Here is a 22,950-nt window from a genome sequence, read left to right as displayed (position 1 = left end):
TCCCTTGTAAAAATGGCAGATTCTCAGATTCGAGCTGCCAGAGGACATCTGTTAGCCATGCGGTCTGTGTGTAGTGGGCTCCATGGCAGCAGTCTCCCCTGGTTACCTGCAGTAGGTGTCATTGATCATCCCGTAGACCCGGATCTCCTTGCACATGTCCATAGCCAGGATGAGCGTGAACCAGCCGGTGCTGAGGTAGGATCCCGACTGTATCCTGCAAACACACGCACGCACACACACATTTACATCACATTATTGTCATTTGGCAGATGCTCATATCCAGAGTGACTTACATAGGATACAATTTTTACATGTTATCCACTTATACAGCTGGATATTTTCTGAGGCAATTGTGGGATAGGTACTTTGCCCAAGGATACAGCAGCAGTGGTAATCAAACCAGAAACCTTTCGGTTGTGAGCCCTGCTCCTTAACAGTATACTATACTGCTGCCACACACACACACACACACACACACACACACGAGAGAGAGAGAGAGAGATAGAGCCCCCATTTGTTACGACGAAGTGAACAAATGCAGGAGCTTAATCAGAGGGAAATCGTACATTACACCACATACGCGCAGCCTTACTCCGGCTGTTAGAACTGTCAGCCCATCACAATTATTCTGAATTATTTATTAGGGATCTGCTGTTCTACAAGCTACGAGCCTGCCTCTCAGAGTGCAGGCAGAGGAGGAGAGGGCTGTATGCTAACGACCGCGAGAAGCTTTCCACCGCGCAAGATCCCATCAAGGCATCAATCCCGGCCCGCATCATAAATGTTTCTATGACGATAGGCAGGGGTGCGTGGCTTTGAATGTAACGGCAACGTCGGGAGACTGTATTATAGCTGGGTTATAGGAATAAAAGAGGCTATGCTGGAAGAATGGGAGGAGGGGGTGAGGAAGTGTGAGTGTGGGGGTGGTGCGTGACACACAGGGCACTGCCTGGGGTTTTTATCGGCTCTGCCCGTGATGGAGGTGCAAGGCAGAGCGTGTGACGGAATTACTGTGACCAAAGTGTTCATCATCCGGCTGCCGAAACAGATCGGCCGAGGGCCTCCGCACGCGCTTCTGAAGGGGTGCTGGAACTGGGGGCTTTTCACACCAGTCAAATTTAATACAGATAAACCTGCGCTTTCCAATGAGGGAGGGGGAGAAAAAAAAAAACACCACATTCCATGGTACCGGAACAATGCTGGGTGGAGAGGAATATGATTATAAGCGTGACACTTGTTATGGATTGCAGGGATTACATTTCTGGAGAATGGTTTGCAAGGGAATAAATCAGCTCCATGTGGTGAAAGACAAAAGGCTGATTACAACAGCGTATTCCCGGGAACTGCCTAAGCACTCTGTTACTGCAGGACAGGAATGGAGCATTCAGTAAAACTGAGCACCTCCGGAAAAGAAATTTCCTTGAAAAAAAAAAAAGAGAGGCTGAAAAACACAAATCTAAAAAAAATACAGCGGCTACAACCAAGTCAGTAATGGCAGTTCAAACACAGCCCCTGAATATGCAATTTTACGATTTTCCAAGTAAAACGGCGTGGGAGCCAGGCCATGTGGCACTGCAATCAGCGCCCGTCGCGGTTCTCCGTGACGCAGACGTGGCAAAGCCGGAGTGATTAGGACCGATGCAGCGGCTGAGCGGCCAGGCGGCGGAGGGCTGGGGGAAGAGGAGAGGCCGCGGGGGGTGGGGGGGCGGAGATGGACCGGCGCCCGAGCAAACCGACAGATCGCTGCTGCTGTTTCAAGGGAGAACATTCTCCGGGTGTCACCATACCTGCCCTGTGATGAATGGAAGGTGCAACCCCCCCCTCCACTACATCCCTCCGCCGGCAAACACCGCGTTCCTGTCCGCTCGTGTCCTCCCGCCACCCTCATCTCAGACCCCTTACGCATCAAAGCCCGCCATCTGAGGGCCCTGAAAAACCCTACTCCTGCATTCAAAGCAAAGTGCATCAAAGAACCGTATTCATTTAATATGTGCTACAATGGATAACACCGTGGACAAGGGGGGAGCTGCTCTATTGAGTGCTGGAAAGAACAGCTGGGCTTTTGTACAGCAATCAGTTTCACGTGGCCTTAAGTATACGGTGCAAGATTGAAGTCTGTCTGAAGGTGCAGAATAATCTTCACACAGCAGTTATTTATTTCTTTTTTTTTTACCCTATTCTCCGCACTGCACTGTCTGCTATTGTCCTTCTGAATAACAGCCCACTTTGGCTCCCTTCTTCAGCCTGGAAGACGAGTTCTTCTGTGTTACTGTACGCTCTGAGGATCATTTGTACAAAAATAAACAAAGAGTCAAAGAAACACCCAGTATCAGTAAAGCACTTCGGCTAATGACAATATGAGAAAACCCTTTCTCTGCCATTTTGATGTCAATAGCACTTCATGTGCTTTTTTAAACTGTTACACTTTTTGTCTTCTGTGCTTTTTGTGTGACAAGACCACATATAGCCTCCGAGGTACAAAAAAAGCCCTGCAATACTGAAAAGAAATACACTTCTTGTTTTGGTTTTGTGTTCGACTGAACCAGGTGCTTTACCTCAATTATTTCAAAGGTGCAACTCTAACCTCCCACCTAGGATTAGGGAGCACAGCTGCATGACCTAGAGCACACCGCTTCTTATCGATGCACTGAAACATATCACACATGATATGGACGCAGCACTGAAATCACACATAATATGGATGCAGCAGTCTAGTCTGTGGTTTCCATCACCCGTTATGGATCAGACTTCAAAATCAGGTTACCGGTTCCTGCCGCATTCCTTTTCACCAGCGAAAGACTTTCTACACTACTCAGCTACTGCCATTAAAATCAGCATCTATTCTGCCTCGGAGGAAAACTCAGGCACACTTTCACCAGGCATTATTTAAGGAAAAATACTGTATGATTAGCCTCATGGAACAGAATACCTTTTTAATGATGGCCCTCCGGCAACTCCAGGGCTTTGAATGGAACGCATTGATTTAAGCAGCACACAGCGCAAGGAAGACGGCAACTCTGCTCTGTAAATATCTGATGTCTGTTGTGTTTAGTGCGTTTCGCTGGTGACCTCTGATTCTTGGAAGGCTTAATGGTTTGTTATGCCTTTGGTAAATTCATTTGCTTGAAAAAGTGCATTAATGCACTATCCCTTTAGCGGAGGTTGCTGTTTGTGCCCATATTGAGGGTTCTGATAATGGAGCCTCTCTTCGCCGTGGAAACGCAAAGGAAAAACAAATACACAAAACAAGGACATGTACAAGCAGAACAGGAACGAATGAAGAGAAAGGATTTTCTGATTCTATGGTCAACTTATGCAATCCAATATCCCTAGGTCAGCTCAGACAGTGAAAGCCTTTTCTATGCAAATTATGTGCAGTAGTTTTTCAGTGCGGTAGATTTGTTTGTCAAATCCAATATGCACTTACAAGGAATATAAAAGGTAAAAGGTATAAAGTAAAAAAAAGAATCACTTCCTGGTTCTCAAAAGGGCTGTGTATCAATGCAATTGCACCACAAGAGACAGCCATTCCTTTTAGATACGTGGATACAGCCTCACATTGAAAACAGTAAAGTAAATCAAGAGTCTAGGAGAATGGGCAAAGCCACACACACCTTTCCTGCAGGTGGCACAAGCTGGAATAAGAGCTCAAATGCAGCAGTTCTTCAAAAAAGAAAGAAGGTTTGGTTAGCATTTGAGTCCAAAACAAACGCTGAGTGCAAAACAATGGTACTCATGGTTTCCTCTTTGACTCATAGGTGATGAACTTCATCAATTTGAAAAATCAAAAGTGGAGAGAGCAACTCATATTATTCAAGAAATATTTATTGAAGAGTAAAGAATGGGTATAAGCAAATGACGTGTTTTTAATGGGAACAGCTCTAAAAAAAAGAATTTCAAATAAACTGTAGAATAATGAGAAACAATGATGGCATTTGCACCAAAGCATTCAATGCGTTATGACAAAACGTCTTCTCTCTGCTCAAAGACTACTTTTCATTACGTGGTGCCTATTAATGATCATACTAAAAAAAATACAATAATGTTCATGTCTTTTACATTTCAGTGCTCTGTCTCCAAAGATCAACCTTCACAAGATGCAATTATCTTCAAATACTCTTATTGCCACCACAGTAACTACAACACTTGTCACCACTTGTGACAGCTTCACCTTCCCCAAATTAATTCTACCACTTTCCCATGTGTCACAGCATCCTGAACATCTGAAAGCTTTTGAAAAAGCTCCAAGTGAAAAGGGCTACCAAGCACTTTATTTTTTTTTTCTCCTAGTTTAGCCAAATCAGCGAAAAATAGACTCCCCCGCACAGAGATCTGTCTAGCCTTCCTCTCAGGTTAATAGGTTTATTGTCCTCTTAAAGTAAATGTCAATATGTGCTGAGGGGGAGGGGGGGTGGGGATGTGAGGGAGTGAAGCTCTTGACTCACGAAGCAAAGCTCCAGTGGATGGAGGGAGTGAGATTCCCTCCGTGCCAATAATGCAGCTCCTATGAGGTGTGGGCAGCTGCCCTCCGGCCAGGGAAGCCTTCCTCCTCCATGATGCTTCTGTCCTCTGCCGAGCCTCACAGCCTTCACAAGCCTCTGTGCAGCTCCAGAGGCGACTCCTAACTTTATCGCTCTCTCTTTCACTCAGATGGACTGGCAAAAGGTTACGCATTTGTTACACTTTTGCACTGTCATACCTACTCCGCACTTTACTCTGTGAATTGCTCTGTGACAATGTCTTTGTTAAATGGCAACATCCATTAGGTCTGATTTACTTTATTCCGTGTTCTGATTTCTATCATGTTTGACTCCTTGCCCAAATAACGGTACTGACCCGCTGCTGAAACCAATGTTTTTGTGTTTTTGTACAAAAATGTTTCATTCATTAGTATTTTCAATGGGGCGAGATTTTGCCAAGGACTATTATTAATATCTTAAATGAGCATATATTTATAATTTATTTATATATTTCTATTATATATATATATATATATATATATATATATATATATATATATATATATATATATATATGTGTGTATATTTTATGTCTGACTCACTTTCCAGCCGCCCTCCTACATATCCTTTGTTTTCCATTTGGAAATGCAGCACAGGAATATGGCCTTGTATTTACATTTGGCTACCATCTCCTCTCACCCTCCATCTCTCTCTTCTTCTCTCTCTTCTCTGTGAAACAGAGAGGTAGTTTAAAAACCCTGTCTCCCTCACAAGATAACAGAAAAGCACTCTTTGTCAGATCCCTACAAGGTTATAAACAACTCGAAAACACTACAGCGGTGAGAAAGCTTTTGATCTCCCACTCTCTTGAACCAATTATAAAGAAAGATACAGGACAGGACTGTAAAACCGCAATCAAGAATTCCTTCACGATCACATAGATACGGGAGAAAAAGAGAGAGCTGGCCACTGGCCAGTGATGCAAACTTTGTGAATTTGTTGCAAGACCCAGAGAAATCTGAGCCATCTGTGCTTGATGCATTTGCGCTAAATTGGCGGGAAACTACTCCAATTTTAACTGACATCAGATCAACCACGGGGGAGTTACAGGAAAAGCAGCCAATGGAAGCTACAGTAAATGATCATGTAGACGAACCCCTGACCATAAACCCTTGCAACTTGTTAGTTTTATTGGAAGGAGTTGCTAGATCTGCGCTGAGGAGCTGGCAATACTGACATGGGTGAAGCATAAATCACGTTAATTCAAAGCCGTGAGAGAAACGGAGCGTGGAGCTGCTCCGATGGGCTTGCCATGTTTCACAGCCTCCGTTTGGTACGGCTGGTTTCACAGACCGGTGACATCACAGCGACCGAAGGATTCAGGGCTGGCACTGTGACACGCTCCACAACCCACGACTCCGACCGCCTCGCGGACGCACACCTCGCCCTCTGAACGTGTGCCGCAGTTCCTTAGAACCCGGGACAAAAGACAGACACAGACGCAGAGACGAGCGGATTTAATGAGGATGTTGAGTGTTATTAAGAACCACAGCAGCGCTCCTTGGGCCGGCTACAGGAGACGTTTTCACACATTCGACGCCTCTTGTGTGTCAGCCCGGCTGTGGCTCCCGTGCCATCCCTTTCCGCTCTGCTCCTCTGTGTCGCTCCGTTCTGCCGGGCCGTCTCTCACACGCCCCCCCGGTGCCAACGGACCACGCACCGTTTGGTGGAGCCTCACGGCTCATCACCCTCCAAAACCGCACTTAAAATATTTACTTCCTTCTCAGCCTCAGCGTTTACAGAAAAGTAAACACCGACTTGCCCAGCCAGATGGTGTCAAGCGGATAAAAAAAATAAATAATTAACAAAAAAAAAAAAAAAAACACAAAAATTGTCCTCTTTGAGGTTTTGTCCTCATGGTCTAAATTTTCTCTGCAGAAAGGGCCTGCTGATCTTTATTTACAAATAAGACAGGTTCAGACATGTTTTTCCTTTCTGCCACAGATGAAATGAATCTATTCCTACCCCCTGGGTTTATATTAAGCTTTGTTGCAAGCATCTGCAGAGCAACACATTGAAAACGCAAATCTAATCCCCTGCCACCTCTGCCTCCTTTCAGCCTTTTTTCAGCCTTTTTATTTTTTCAAAATCAGTCTAATGGAGATTATATTTCTTCATTTTTTTCATTAATTTCCTAGCAGGGTAGTTTAAATGGCTGGGCTGAAATCAGATAGTGGAAATGAAGGACCTCAGAATGATCCACTTCCTTCCACATCAAAGCCTTCTAGCTGTCTGGGGACCTATTGATCTGTCAGACATCAATGAGAAGAGGAACAACTTGGAGGTAAAAAAAAATTAAAAAAAAATGTTGATTATCTATTTGCAAGAAACTGTTTTGGCTTTGTCATTAAAACATGCCCAATTCTTCAACAGCCTATGAACACGCACACAAAACTGGACAGAGACAGAACAAAATAAAAAGGAATGACGATGGTATTGGTATAAACCAAAGAACACCTTCACCAATTATGAAATGAAGTCCATTTACTAATTACCAAAAGACACAGTCATATATGAAGACAGTGTAAGACATACTACAGGATGTAGTGCTACATAAAACTACCGCTGCAAGGACACTATAACACACAAGTTTCCTGATAACAGTTGATAATGACTGAAGTTTTACCATTGTCCATTTCTGACTGATTTAATGGACTTTGAATGGGCTCTTTAAATATATAATCATCACTATTATTCCATTTTAATTGTTAATGTCCTTCTGTGCCATTGCCACAGGAAAAAGCCCTAGCACACACAAGCACCACAGTCTCCCAGCAGAGGTATTTTCAGTGTCCCTCTAATTAGTTTAATTGGATTGCCTAAGACAGTGCAAAATATTCCCACAATAAAAGAACATAGATAACTCTCATTTCCTGTGCATTAAAAATAAATGTGAAATCAATGTGGAGAGACGCTAGACTTAACAGCTCTGCATCTGTGATTTAAACATGAAAGAAATTCAATATATTTTTAAGAGATGATTTAAAAAATTGAAGTTGACATCTTGTATTTGGTTTGTGAATATTATTTCACATACTGTACTGTGTACCTGCTTTCATTTGTATAACCGATTCTTATGAGGAATACTGCAATTTAATGGTTATGATTTGGTAATGATGTAATGGTACTGATTTATTACACATTTACAAAAAATAAAAACCATATAATATGAATGGGACAAAAATATGTGAGCAATTCCTACCAAATTAAAAATTCAGGCGTTTATTGTAAATCATGTTCTGCAGTGGTAGGAAATAAAAGAAAATTAAAGGAACTGGCAGCTGTAACAATATGTGCACACATATAGAAATATCTCGTGGCCTTACATTACATAGCTACCTGACAATTACATACTTATCACTGAAACATATTGACCCTGTGGACTCAAACATCCACATGCAACAATAACAGAATATCTAAGTGAGTCTAAACCTACCACAACTGGATTTGAAAAAATTTAAACTAGACCAAAACCAACATCTTATCTAAGTGGAGCCCTGAGCAGAAAGCAACTAGACATATATATTCACTGCTATGGTTGTTTGTGCTCACATTGGCCATAGCCACACGGAGACTACAATCAAATTCAGAAACTATTTCAGTAGATATAAATTTCCATATACTCAAAGCATAAAGGTTGTTTGTGGTGTAGTTATTATATATACACACACTTTTTCTTGGCTTGGAGTCCGAGGATGGGATCGCATATGGCCGAGGTTGCTGACCCCCCCAACCCGTAAAAACACCATAAACAGGGAAAAGGGCGGTGATGAGGTGGTGGATGGATGCCATGAACAGCTGATGCAGGAGCTGATGTAATTTGTTACGTACCCTTACCAATGGTAAATAGGCAGTGGCCTGAAAACTGCACCTTCCATAGCCACACACCACCAACTTTCACACAAAATACTATGACACTTCTCACTCAGTGAATCCCTGTACACAGACTCCCACCAAAAATATGCAGTGCAAAGCATGGCACTGTTCAGTCATCAAATCACGTTTTGCTCAAACGAGCATTTCAAATCCGTGCCTTTTGCTAGATGAATGATAGTCGTGATCATTACCGATTATTACTGATAACACCGATTATTATCTTTATTCATTCGTCTGAGATACAAGCTTTAAAACGTCCACGGGTCTGACAAGCATCTTCCAGGGAACTATAACACGCTCCCTGTGATATTCATTAGCTGAGGAAGGCAAGCAGGGAGCCACTCTTCCTTTCAAAGCAACCCTTGAATTTAGACTAATTGGGAACACGGCGCCGCCCTCTTGACCCCAGCGAGGGAAAAGCGTCGTGACCCACCCTCAGGACGCCCATCCCCACCGTGCAAGCTGTGATGTCATCTCAGCGGGAATTCGAAAAAGCGCAGGTGAGAAACGCGTACGAAACTGTGCAGCGGTAGTCACAACGCACCACGCCGACAAAGCAATAACGGGCAACTGGCGTGTTTCTAAAAAAAAAAACAAAACAAAAAAAAAACGGTGCATGCTTTTTTCCAAGTTCATTTATTTCCCATTAGCGCGCTCCTGAGTGGTGTGTTTTAATAAACAGGCACGCTGGCAGATCCTTTGATGGTGGTGTTAATGGTGGCAGAGAAAAGTAATGGCCGCATTCCCTATGCCACGGCTTTGTTTTAGAGCCCGAGGCGTAACATTAGTCAGATCTGCCGTTCTGAGAACGCGCCAATTTCAGCAAGAGAAGCGCGTGCAGAGCAAAGATCTACCTTTACTTTAAGTGCACGAAAGGAGGGAGACACAGACAGCATTAATATCATCAGAGCTGACCAACAAACATCAGTTTTGACCTTCTCAGCCCGACGCTACCTGTGAGCTGGGAGATTATATCCATACAAATGATCCCACTGCTGTTAATGTTTTATGAATCTAGTCAGTGCTCATCTCAAAACAGTTAAGACTTACAGTCAGAAAGGTTATGAGAGAAAGCCCTCCTGTATAACTGGCATCTGAAGCAACTGAGGCTTTCAGCCGCAACACTTCCTAATAAATGCCACTCTAATAGGACACTAGGGCGGCGCTGTAGAGTTTTGCCCTGTGGTTACAGTTCTGACTGCCATTTGCAGATGCCAACAAACAGGACATCCTCCTCTTCTGTAATTTCAATACAGTGGTTAATTGCTCTGGAAAAAGCACCACCCCTTGTGGCAGAATCAACAGGAGGGAGCTGAGAGCCAATGAATGGTTTGGATGGTATGGATGCTAGTGATAACACATGCTGGTGAAGATGAAGAGTACAGTAGTATACAGTACTAGTTTTCTACTACTAGTTTTTATTATAATATATTATTATACCTCTTTGTTATTTTACTAGTTTAGTATCCTTATCAAGTTATTTCTGAACATATGGCAATGAGGACAGATAGGACAATGGTACCCTGCCCATACACCAGAGGATCACTCTGTAAAAACACCATGAGCTGTGACAGACTCAGAGAGGGGACTGGATCTTCTGGACCGGCCCTGCCACAGAGGGATGCTTGGGAGAGGAGGGCTACAACTAATAACATGTTGTTACTGATCAGCAGTTTGAGGAATGCCAGTCTCAGTCAGGAGGCACTGTGTGGGCAGAAAGGAGGCGGGGGGGGGGGGCGCTTCTGTGCTTATTAACCAGCTGACCCTGCCTGCTCCCCCCTGGCAACCCCCCCCCACCTCCTCCCTCCCACCACGCTGAGATCTGGATCTCACTGAAGCATGCACTGACAACAAACGCATTGACACTGCTGCACGGCAACAAGTGGGAATTAGCCCTGTGGCTGTGGCACACATAACGCTACTCTGCTCATAAAACTCAGGCCTTAATGGAGCACCACACACAATAACGCAATCTGTTTTTGTAGGAGAGGACAAATAGCAAACGCCCTCTACAAATCATTCTCCTGCACTGTATGAGAAAAAAGCTTTCAGAAAATTATGCTGTCCAGAATGCTATCTGGGATAAATATGTGTGGTTCCAGAATTAGCATTCTTCAAATGTTTTGTTTCATTCCTGTTTTTCTCAGACTAGTTCATACTTACACCTCTAAGCATATTAATCTGACACCCTTATAAACAAACAATTTGAAGTTGTGCCTAAAATTACTATTTTTTTTATTACTTGCATATGCCTGTAATGTGTGAAGAGGATATAGTCCTTGTCTCTTCAACGTGTTAAACTGAAGCGTTCTTTTCGATAGCGTTAAAAAGCATTCTTCCCAAAGTCACACTGCACATAACAGATGGCGACTGATCTTCCCAAGCAACCAGTTCTATTCCCAATTCAACAACCCACTCGCATGCATACACTGCTATAAATAATGGTATCAGGCAATGCAAGAATCATCAGCTCAATGCATTTCCCCCAAACTCCGCTTCAAAAGCTTCTCGTATAATGTTTCTTCGAGGGATCGTGAGGCGGGAAATAATGAAGTTTGCATTTTCCTCCAGCCTTCTAATGCTCTCCTTGCTCATTTCGGCGAACGCATCACAGCTCGCCTTCTGCACCCCTGATGATACCACTGACAGATGGGACAATTCACAAGGTGCTCGTATTAGAACAACTCTGCTAATTAATAAGGACTTTCCCAAGCGCCCAGAGTCGTCACGCTTTGTGAGTCATTCTTCCCAGACAAAACTTCCATGACAAAGTCAACGCGACTGTGACACATTGTAAAAACGTAGTTTTATTTCCACGTTGAGACAGACGGCATTTTCAGTAATTTCAGAGCATTATTCTTTTCTGCAGCCCCAGCCATTGCCATTGCATTAAAAATCAGAAGTACGGCTACGCTATCACTTAGTGTAAAGTAAGTGCACTAAATTACACTGCAGACAGCAGTGGCGAAAAGACCAGGACATCTCTTTTGGATTGATCATCACTTACTTTGTGCTGCACATGAAATTATAGTTCACCACCAAGCCCAAACACGTTTTAGAGGTGCTTGACTGCTGTCTAAAGCATTCAGAAACACTCTGTTTGCTCAGAGCTGATTAACATTCTTTGTGTCAGAGTTACCAGCATGTGTTTGAGATTCAAAGGTATCCAATGGGTTTCTACTCTCAGGCAGAGGCACAGATTGCGAGATAAGCTTGTCATTTTCACTGTCAGTTTTTAATGTCTCTGCCAAATGACAAAAGCTGCTCATTTCGCTTTGCATACAACAATACCATGCCACAATCAGATGTGCATTAATCAGTTCCACTGAATTAGTACAAAAAACCTACACTGTGCAGTTGTATCACTCTATGCATTGAAAATAAAGGTTCTCTCTCAATTTCCTTTGCCAAAGCGTAGACGTTATACTATAGGAAACAGGCAGCACTAACTGAGAACAATGGTGACAAATACAGTCACACAGGGCAGGATTGCAGAATAGAAAAACACCTCAATACCATCTTGATGATCACTTAGAAAATATCTGCTGCAGCTCTTTCCAACTGTCACTGTCCCATTGTTTTCATTTCCACTGTCTATCACAGTCAGCGTATTCCCTGGCATTTCATATGGGAATCACACACACACACACACACACACACACACACATTATGGCCCCAAATATAACCACTACTTTGCCTCCTAGGCTACACCACCCTGTTTTTCTATATCTGCAACTTGGAGTTCTACAAAACTTGTAAGAACATCTTTTTGTAAATTGAAAAAAAAAAAAAAAACATGTGCATTTTCAAAAATAAAACAATAAAAATCCCTATATTCTGTCCTGATGTTTCAGAGATGATCAGGAAGAGATTGCTTCAGTGGTTATAAGATCTTTGAGTTTCAAAGATCCACAGAGTTCCACAGCTGGTGATATGAACAGTACTGGTTTAGAGGGAGAGTATTTTGTCTTTTCAGTGGTTATAAGGTCTTTAATTGAGTTTCTCAGGTGGTAGTATGAACAGTATTGGTTTGGAGTGTGCCAGAATTTCTTTATTTAATTTCTACTGCTTTCTTTCCTCAGGCCCACAAGATCAATGGTTTGCAGTCGATTGTAAATTTAGTGCTGTGTCAGATAGTAAGGTTAGATGCAAGGACTTGGTGTTTCATCACTCCAGCATTTACCCAAGTGTCAACAGGGAGAGAAACGCAGGGCCTCTTGGTGAGAGGATGACTTTACTTCAATGCCCAGAAAGGCAGGATCGTTCTGTGGAAGTGGGGGAGTCTGCTGATCCTTCAGTTGAGTTGAGCATGTATTTTTAGCCACTGAAGCAGAAACTAAAGCTAGAAGGTGATGGGGCTGATTAAGATGAAGAGCGTGCTAGTCCTTCACTTGCAATCCGAATGGTTTTCAGATGACTGCTCGCAGGTTTGTCCTTCCAATAAAATCTGCTCGATTGCTCCACCAAGCCCCACCAGCCAGTTTCACATCACTGATGCTGGGTATAAGGGACACTCTGAGAGCCGAGAAATATGTGGGAGAGCCTTCCACTGGGTTAAGCAGTCTGATGCCTTCCCTCAAGACAGGGAGGGAGCATGTATATTTGGACACACCTGATTAAGATGATGGAAAACATGCATTCAAAGACATTTTGATCTAAAGGCTTTGGCTTAAATTTATTTATCAGACAAATATACCTAGTGAAGTTATTGCCTATGTATGTACAAAATTTTTTAATATATTTTTTGAAAATATTTTTTGGCTACTTTGAATAATCTAAAATATAAGGTGGTTTTGATTTATCACTTTTTTGGTCACTGCATAATTCCATTTGTGTTATTCCATAGTTTTGATATCTTTACTACTATTCTAAAATGTGGAAATTAACTAAATAAAGAAAAACCCTTCTATGAGCATGTCCACACTTTGGACTGGTACTGTAAATCATAAAGGTCTGGTGAAATTCGTGTGCCAAGGTGGAACACCTGATCTGGCAATCCAAACCTCATCTGGAAGTAAGACAGAGAGCCACAGTATCCCAGCCAAAATTTGTTTAAAAACCATAAATGTATACATTCATTTCACAGCCATATATTTCCCCTAGGTTATGAATTTAGAAAACCTTTCATAGACATTGTACACGTAATAGTATGTAACTTGCATTATGGTTGATTTTGCAGCTTGCTGAATTCGTTTGGGTACCAGTAATGTCTCAGTTTGATGTACAATAAAGGAATTCAATGAATACCACAAACACAATGACGACAGAGGGCATCCTTGTCTTATTTTGCATATTTTCCCCTTTTCTCCACCCCTAACTACGCAGTCGAAAACTGGACATTTGGCTCTTCTCGCTTTAACACTTACACAGGGCCGGGCTGCTGAAAACGCAATCCTTTGACACACTTCCAACAGATTCCAAGAATGGATGTTGATTACAGATGTTGAAGAGGAGGAGTACAGTAGTTTTATCCAGCTTATTATTCTTATCATTTATTTTAAAGATCTGGTACTGTAATACTGCAAACAGTTAATACTGCATCAAACAGTGACTGTTTCCATAATTTTAGCTGTTATGTATTAACCTGGATCAAATGAAAAACTCATCTGGTATTAATGTCTGGCCTCCCTAAATCCTGTTTGCTCTGAGTGGATTTTTTTTGTTGTCATACCCATTCCTTGTCTGAGTGCCAATGCTTCGCAGGTTATCTTCAATTTGGATTTAAAGAGAGAGAGCGCCGCAGCTGAAACACAGCGATTTCGCTTAATTCTTTATACATTTAACGGTTATGCGAGCGGCGCTCATATGGCGTGGGACTTTGGGGCCTCGTCACAGTGTCGTTAACCGTTCTGAGGAACAATCTGGCAACAGCAGTGTCCAAAAAATGTTCATAAAATTCCACCAGGAATCCATCTTCATATCAGCCTGGAGACTTCCCATTTGGCATGGAGCAAGCTGCTCGGTGGAGCTCTCAGATAGAAGGGCAGAGAGCGTAAGGCGGTTGCATCTTTAGGGAGAGGGAGGAGATTAATGCCAGGCTGAAAGGATTCCGTTCCTCTGGGGTCATGAATGTGCTGTGGCTTGTGGAGGGTTTGAATAGAATGTTCTAAAGACTTGATTAATTTCCTGTGGGCTGTATGTGCTCCCTTTCTGTGGGCCATTATAACTTTAACGGCTGTTTTCTTCATGCTGTTTTTTTTTTTTTTCAGTTGTTTAGACACACTGGGCCCTGATTTTTCTTGCACAATTCAAAACGTGCTTGTGCTCAAAATCCACTTAAGTTCAGTAGATAGAGCTTGGGTTTATCCTCATATGTAGTTAATCAAAAGTGTATTTAGGTTTGTTTGACATTTTACAGTGTATTCTTCTTTACTTGAGTGTGCACTGCAGAACATAATATTTTAGTTGCCTCTCTAGCATCCTATATTCTTCATTTTTGCAATTGATGTGAAAAACTTATTATTCTGCCAGAAAGGACTAATCTGCTTGCTTTGCAGAGTGGGAAAAGGGGACATTATGGGGTGTCATTCTATTCTAAAGGGAGTTTCTGTTCTCCGCTTACGAAGGTCTTATGAGGGAGGTTTTCATTGGAGTCACAGCTACACACTGACTGGAGCATGATGGGAAATTACCACAGGGTAAATTTCAACTTGAAACTCACAAGTCTTCCTAAAAAGACATTGATTAGCAATGTTTTGTGATGACACTTGAGAATGTGAATATTCCATTAAACAGTTTATTAGACCTGCACATTATTACAACACTGGTCTTCCATATCAAATATAATGACCTCTGAAACTTGAGGGGAGATGTTGGTTTTAGATGACAGTCAGGTTTGTCAAAACATGTAGAGTATATATCAGAGTATTGAGAAAACCCCCTCTGCATTTAGAAATTAATACTTCAGACAAGAGTCTGTCAAAAAATGGGGACCATTTTCTTTTTAGCCATAGAGGGTGTAACTATCACAATAACAATTTTCTCTTTGTGACCATAACTTCTAATAAAGCAACTATATTTATCTGCTTTAAGAAGGGTGAGAGAGAGGCAACACTAGCTGACATGTTAATTAAAAAAAATGCGGAGAGACCAATACTCCCAATATTATGTTTTTCATAGTAAAAAATTGGATTAAAAATGGCATTATTTTATTACTCTTGAAGCACGTCACTCCAGTTTTCTTATTCCAGATGCTGACTGACTGACTCCAATGCCCAAACAGGCAGCAAGTGATTTGTCTTAATGTCAGAAAGGAAAGATGGTGGCACTAAGTAGTTTATACAGTTAATACACAGGGCCTACATCGATTTCCTTTCAAATGTTCTTTTCAGCCTCAATCAGACTCTTGCCACTGAACCTTACACTCACATACTACTGTATATGGGTATCCAATGCCTACCAATGAACACAGGAGGACTGAGACACAGCAGAAACGTAGACACCATTTTAGAAGTCTAATGACCCCTTTCTAAAATGGCCTTTGGAAATATGTAATTCAAAAACTAAAAATAAACGCCCAAAAAACAAAAAAAAAATCCGTACTGACAAAATCTTCTGATGCTTCACTTGCATTTATTTTGTTTAATTGCCCTCAGGCCACCTCTGACTGTCTAATATATATATATTCTAGATGTTTCTACTCCCTCCACACTGACAGAGAGGAAATGACCTGGGTACCGAAGGAGAAGGTGGCACTTGAATTATGTGTTATTGGTTCTAAAAAGATGGTAAAACAGTCAGTTACAGCTGGGATATGAGCAGGTGAGACCAGTCAGGTGACAGCTTGTTACTATGAGCTCTCCAACCCTTTCGGCCTGCTATGGGTCTCTGCTAGATGTGATATTATTATTAAAACTTTGGGAGGATAGTAAATGTTGGCTTTGAGATGTTATTTCCATATCTGAGGTGGAATGTAGAATGAATCTTTCAAAGCCTCCCTTAACTGTGAATAATGGAGGAAAATAGGTGAGAAATTATTGTTCAAAATGTGTGAAGCGTGACACTATTATTTCCTGGACCACAACATGGAATGACTTTTAAGTGATGTGTCTGTCTGGATTACACCAAACTCCAAAATAATTTCGGTATCCACTTCCTTTGTGTTGTACTGAACCGTCTCAACTATAACCATAAGGCTAAAAACATCCTACTGTACTCTTAACTTTTCCAGACATTTTAATTTGTGACTTCAGGCACAATTTTCCACTATATAAACAGTCACTAAATAGTCATCTCAGGAGAGGCGTGAAATTCTAAACCACACCTTAAATGCTGAGCACAGTGTGGGTGTAGCCATTGGGTAAATCTCTTACAGATACCAATGAAATGCGTCTATTATTTTAGTCTATTGCTCGCTACTTTACCACAGACTCACCGGAGGGTGCCCTGCATCTCTAAACAAATGAGTATTTAGGCAAATTATTCCAGCCGAACAGACAGGAGATCCAATTAGCAGTAATTGGGTTTGGGTCGTTGTGCGCCTCTCAACGCAGGTGTGTTATTTAATGCTGAGACCAATGGACCTGATGACAGCCAATGAAATGAAATAGACCATAAAATGTATTTGCTTCCTCCTGTAGCTTTGGGGGCGAGGTGGCTGTCTTCCAGGGAAACCCGTCTGGATCCACCCAAACGCAAACCTGTATGGTGACCTCGGTGTAATCTCATTTGCTACTCAAATTTTGAAATCACCAGGTTATGAAGCACCCACTATTGCTAAGCTATAAAACCCTTAGCAACTGCACACAGCATAGCAACACTTACTGTAAGTGGTTAATTGATGAGCACCAATTGATTAATTTCTTCATTGACTGCAGTTTAAGCAGGGCTCAATGAAGCGTGACCAATTAACATTTCTGGTCATGTTAATCAGGATCATCACTCATGGGGAGTAACGGCTTATTCAATGTTCTTCACAGCATCATGGAAGTCTCTGATTTTTCTCCTCCCCTTATGAGAATGTTTTGACAAATGAGTGCAGACTTGATAGAAAGCTTGACCTTGTCAGGTACCACCATTATGACCACCTCCTATGTTTTCGGTAGCCAAGGTTACATACACCACACTTGCCATGGCCATGCAAAAAGATGATCCTTGATTGATTGATGATTGATTTTTGGGAGATCAGGAGTTATGTGTTTGAAGTGATGGCACCTACAGTATCCCATAATGCTCCTCTCAACAATTCAAGTAGAACCACCCTGGGGTAACATATTTACCCTGGATGAAAGACTTATGAGTGGGATTCTTGACAGAGCTGGGAAGCTCTGGAACTGGAACCCAGAACTTCACACTTATTAAAAAAGCCTCAGTGGTAGCCTTTGTCCTTTGGCAATTTATGGTGGTGCACTTAGTCCTGCACTCTTTCTCCACATCCTGGCAGTTTCCGCCTCATCTTTCACTCCAGTGCAAATCAACCTTTAAATCACTACAATTAATAATGCGGCCCAGTCAGGAAAACAAGCCCCAATAATAGGTTTGTTCCCTCGATCCACCCACGCGAGTTTGCCAGAAAAAGGGGGTGATGGCCGCACCACCACTGCGACAGAAGGTAAGCGATTCCACTGTTATTAATCAACTTCACGCTCAGTGATTAGGAAGTTTTTTTTTTTTTTTTCGCTCCGCCATTCGCCGCATATGGCTAATGGTTTTATAAACAGCCCACTTGATTTGCTCGCGTTGCCTCCTTGCCCCTGAATAATGGTTCATTTTTTCCCTTACCGGATAATCTTAATTACATTTGAAATGCAGTGCTGATGCACTCAGTTCTGGGGGAGAGAGTGGGGCAAGGGGGGGATCTACGAGAGAGGTGTGACATTCAGAGAGGCTGCAGGACGGCTGGGTTATGCTGTCATTTGCGCCCCGGCCGGTAAGTGATGGGAACACAGAGCGACATTAAGGGCAGTCCTGGAGGGACGGCACTTATCTGCAGCGATTCTCAATCCTCCCGCTCCGTGAGAGGAGAGGGCTTTCATGGGCCGTATCAGGACCTCATTCCAGCCTGACCACGATTTCACACGGAACACTAATCTTAGAGCGCTGACTCGCCTTTAATTCCTCTGCCCCCCCCCCCCCCCCCCAACCCCCTGTTCGCACTCTCTCACTCCCTTTATCCTCCCACCATTTTAATGTTTTCTCTTGCCCTTTATAGTCCTTCCATCCCTCCCCTGCCAAACACCACCTCTCTCTCTCTCTCTCCACTCCAGGGCCCACTGGCCAGCCAGCGGGGCCGGAACCCTCGTGTCTTGTGTCGGGGCTTCTCGATAATCCTGACAGACACCTGCCCACCCCTCCCTCCCTCCATTAAACGGAGAACAGCACTGCATGAGAGGGGGACCGTCCGCGCCTCCCGTCACCATAAAAACCCTCCGCCCAAAACCAAGGCCTGCATCCCACGCTGACAGGCATAAAGATAGATCTCATTTGCCGGTCCGTTTCCTAAAGTCTTCCTCCACTTTATTGCAGATATAAAAGCCCTCATTCATCACGGCTCCGCTTTACGGCTACAGATGAGACTCTTGCCTCCGTAATGTAAATCGAGTGAATGTAAACTGGGAGGACGGATGATGGGACGCGACCGCAAACGTGTAGCCGAGTTTTTCTCCTTTAAGCACGACTTTATTTCATTTATTTTATTTTATTTAGTGACTCACGCCACGCAAGGCACATAAAAAAAATTCCAGTTGGCTTCCAGCAATATTTGGGGCGCTTAAGGTTAAAGGCATGCAGATTAGGGATGGGCAATTTCAGAGCTGACATAACTTTAGAAAATATCAAGTTAGTTGAATGAACAAGAATATTCCTGTTGCTTGCGTGATTCCAGTCATTAAAATTTCGCCAAGCAGCCAAACACAAACCTTAGACACGTAATACTGTAGTGATATCAGAGCACCACTGAAAGATGCAAGCCACATACACATGTCATACACAGATGTGAGTGCTGTGTGGTGCTTATTGGTCTAACATTCTCTACAGGTGTAATGCATGCAGTCTCGGATACAATGGATGCTGCCAAGCTGAAGTGAGGAAAAGTGAATAAGTGCTATTGCAATAAAAAGTGCAATAAAAATGGCTGCTAGATTATTCCAGTTCCACATAGCAAAACTCTCCCCAAACAGCTCCACTACATCAGGGTGCACCACTGCCAGTGTGATCAATGTCACGCAATCACAAAACACGCGCAAGAGAAGTATCTGTATAATGGCCCAATTATAATGTTGTGATCTGTTGCGGTCTTTTATTCCAGAACAAAACAGCATGCGGCTGTTTATTTTTTATTCGTTCGGGAGGTTCAGTGCTCTTTGGGCATAATACTGTAGTGCGGTATGTGCCATCGGTATCTCTCTGAGGTCAGAAGCAACACAATAACATCCCTCTTTTCTCTCCGGCTGCAGCTCGAACAAAGCATGAAATCACTCACACGCTCTTATTGTCGCTGCTGTGCGGTTTGTCTCTGTCTGCTTCCATTGTCCCATTCTAAAGCAAGGAGAGTCAAGGACAGTTATGTGGTATTCTCCCCCTAGTCTTAATGCAGGAACGATACAAGGCATCACAGCTAAGTTTATTATGATTTGTGGAAAAAAAAAGCCAAATGTCATTCCGCTCCTTCATTAAATAGTAATATCTCCTAATTACAGCGCATCTCTAATTCTGTTGCAGAGAAATTCAGTGTTGTGAGGAGCAAATATAGTAGGCAATATTTGCACAGAATCCACTTATTTGACTCTCTCAGTACCGCTTTTTAGTTTAACATACAATTGTTCTGAAAAGTTGTTGCTGGAAAGAATTGCAGTTATTTTGTTTCTGGTAACAGCCATTAAAATATGTAAATGATTCTCACGATGAATTCTACCTTTTTAAGAACAGGCTGCATGCACAGGTTTCTGAATCTAATGTTATATGCAAAATGAAGCAAGCAGCATTCTGCAACTTCTTCCATTAAAGTGCACAACTTTCTCTGCGCTGAAACCCTTCCCACCAACAATTTTTTTTCAATACAAATGATGCTCTGAAACCAATTTTCAGAGCACACAGGCAAACCAACATCTGTCATCAGGAATTGGGCCAACGCTTCTTCTTCCCCCCCCCAAGACGCTACGCTAGAAGAGACTAATTTTTTTTTACACGGCGGCTATTTTAAACCTAATTGTTACAACGCGTAGGGGGGGGCTGTCTATCAACAAGAACACAACTGACACAGGAATCCACTTATTCTGCAAGAACAGGAGTTAGGCAACCTTACAGAAACACATAATCTGCCTGGTGGCAGTGCATTAGGGCTACATATAAACCTACCCCACGCACTGCACTTACAGTGTAATATGGCATTGTGATTTAAGACCACCATCTTCTGTGTCTTCCCCTGCTTAAGGAGCAGCAGTTATGGGCTGTACAGCATACTGCTTACTGGAGATATAAGGGGAGTGACCCTGCTGAACTGAACTGTGCCGCCTGGCTTCTGTTCGTGACGTCAGTCTGGATAGAAAGCTGCCATCTGGCATCTCTCACTCCATCCTATCTGTGCCACGAATGAGCGATGGCCACAGGAATCTCCCTAGCACGCAGCAGACACCTGGACAACCTGATACTCCAGGAGGGCACTCTGCTGCGGCCATCTCATCCTGAGTGTTTATCTTACATAACTGGCAAAGGCAACCGCACGCCAACCTCACTTCAGCAAGAAAAAAAAAAAAAAAATTACATATAGCAGTGTGCAGGCAGCAGCGTGCCGTAGTGGTTAGGAGCACGACTTGCTGGTTCAATTCCCCCAGGCAGGGCACTACTGTTGTACCCTTGGACAGGGTACTCAACCCACAAATGCCTCTAAAAATCCAGCTGTATTAATGGAGAAAACTGTAACCTATACAAGTCGCTTTGGATGAGAGTGTTGGCTAAATGACAATAATGTAAATAACGTAATCTAATGTAACTCCAAACACAAAAAATTGAGAAATGCAAATGGGTCACTTGCTTCCTTTATGGCATGCTAATGGCCGCGCTGCTGTTTATTTTTGTCTTAGCAAATCCAAGGCGACCTACAGCACATTGCTCATATGTTACAAAGCTATTCAGACAGCTGGATGTTCACTGAAGCAATTCAGTTTAAACACTTTGTTCAAAGGTACAACAGCAGCGCCCCGCTGGGGATTCAGGCCTGCAAGTTCTGGTTACGAGCCCAATTCCCTAACTAAGTATGCCCGCCGACACCCAGCGCATATCTCTCACTCGAATAGGTTTCAGACGAAATGCAGCTAGCTCTGTCACAAACACAACAGAAAACTGGGAATGATCTTTTGAAAGAAAAAAAAAAAAACAAAAAACAAAAAAGTGCACATGCAGTCCAATACTTTGTGTTAATCCAACATTGATACGTTAGTACCGTTCTATATGCTGTGATTCATAGTTATCGACATCAGAGCATGGACAGCAATTATGAGAGCTCCCTGGATTTCAGTTGGCTTATGACTTAATAGCTGTTTTTTTTTTTTATGATTCTGTAGGGGTGAGTATCATTCAGACCTTATTCTACAGAGCCATACTTATGAACCATTTCAGCACAGCCACATCTCCAGAACACAATCTGTGTGTTAGGAGCGTGTAACCAATCGTGCATCTGCAACGCCCTCAAACCAGAGCGTGCTTTAATTCGTTAAATCCGCAGTTTGCTGAATATTTAATAAATGCGGTGTGTCGGGGGGATTCGTTTAGAAAACATCTCACTATTTGTTGCAATTAATTTGTCCCCGTTTTCAGGGCCTTCGGTTGTCAAAAAGAGCTGAGAGAGAGAAGCAGCTGGAGGATATCATTATATCCACACAGACCTAAACCCTTCGACCTGCCTCAGAGATTCACAGTGGCAAAGGATTCTGGGGTACTGAAGAAATGCTTCTCAAAGGTCACAACCAGGGTGTTCTGTGGCTGGAGGTAAAATGTAGGTGAATTCGAGAGACCTCACTCACAACAAAACCCAGGCCAACTTCAGGGGGTTCAGGGGGAACAGACCAGGTCGCACAGCAGTGTGGGACCATTTTTTTTTTTTTTTTTTTTTTTAACAACTGATTTGCAGCAATTTGGGTTTTTTTGCAGTTTTCATTTTTCCTTTTCTTTTTTTTGGGTTGTTTCTCTTCCTTTTGAGGAATGACAACAAGGCCTCATTACGGCAAATTTTCTTCACTCCACAGTCAATCATTCTTCTTTACTGCAGAGATTTTCTTAATTCACTGCGGGGGAAATTTGTCATGCCAGCGCAGACCCACCACTGAATTCCAAATGTGGCCTGGTCGCTTTGATAAGGTATAAATTAAAATGCCGGCAAGGGAACGACAAATTAGCCCTCTATCAAGTTGCGTATGCAAAATGAATCATAGGTAGCTGTTTGCAAAATAAACTCCTCCTAATTAGGATAATGTAGACAATGACTCAGGATGCAAAGGTGACTAGTTTCTGATTGATTTTCCCTTTATGCAGTTGGACTCAAATTAAAAATAAGTGCATTACAATATGCAGGATATAGTTCTGGTCATAAATCTGATATATACATCCAAAATAGTCCTCA

General features: G+C 42.6%; 1 protein-coding gene across 1 annotated transcript in view; it reads right to left on the bottom strand.

Moving 5' to 3' along the window:
• The window catches only part of st6galnac3 (ST6 (alpha-N-acetyl-neuraminyl-2,3-beta-galactosyl-1,3)-N-acetylgalactosaminide alpha-2,6-sialyltransferase 3), an 81,162-nt gene that overhangs the window by 4,101 nt on the left and 54,111 nt on the right, over window positions 1-22,950 (bottom strand). Inside the window, exon 4 of the mRNA XM_036554563.1 lies at window positions 107-214. Coding sequence (XP_036410456.1) covers window positions 107-214 — 108 coding nt within the window. The remainder of the gene's footprint in view (window positions 1-106; window positions 215-22,950) is intronic.

Source organism: Megalops cyprinoides, chromosome 20 (assembly GCF_013368585.1).
Source record: "Megalops cyprinoides isolate fMegCyp1 chromosome 20, fMegCyp1.pri, whole genome shotgun sequence".
NCBI lineage: Eukaryota > Metazoa > Chordata > Actinopteri > Elopiformes > Megalopidae > Megalops > Megalops cyprinoides.
This window is presented reverse-complemented; position numbering and strand designations above follow the sequence as displayed.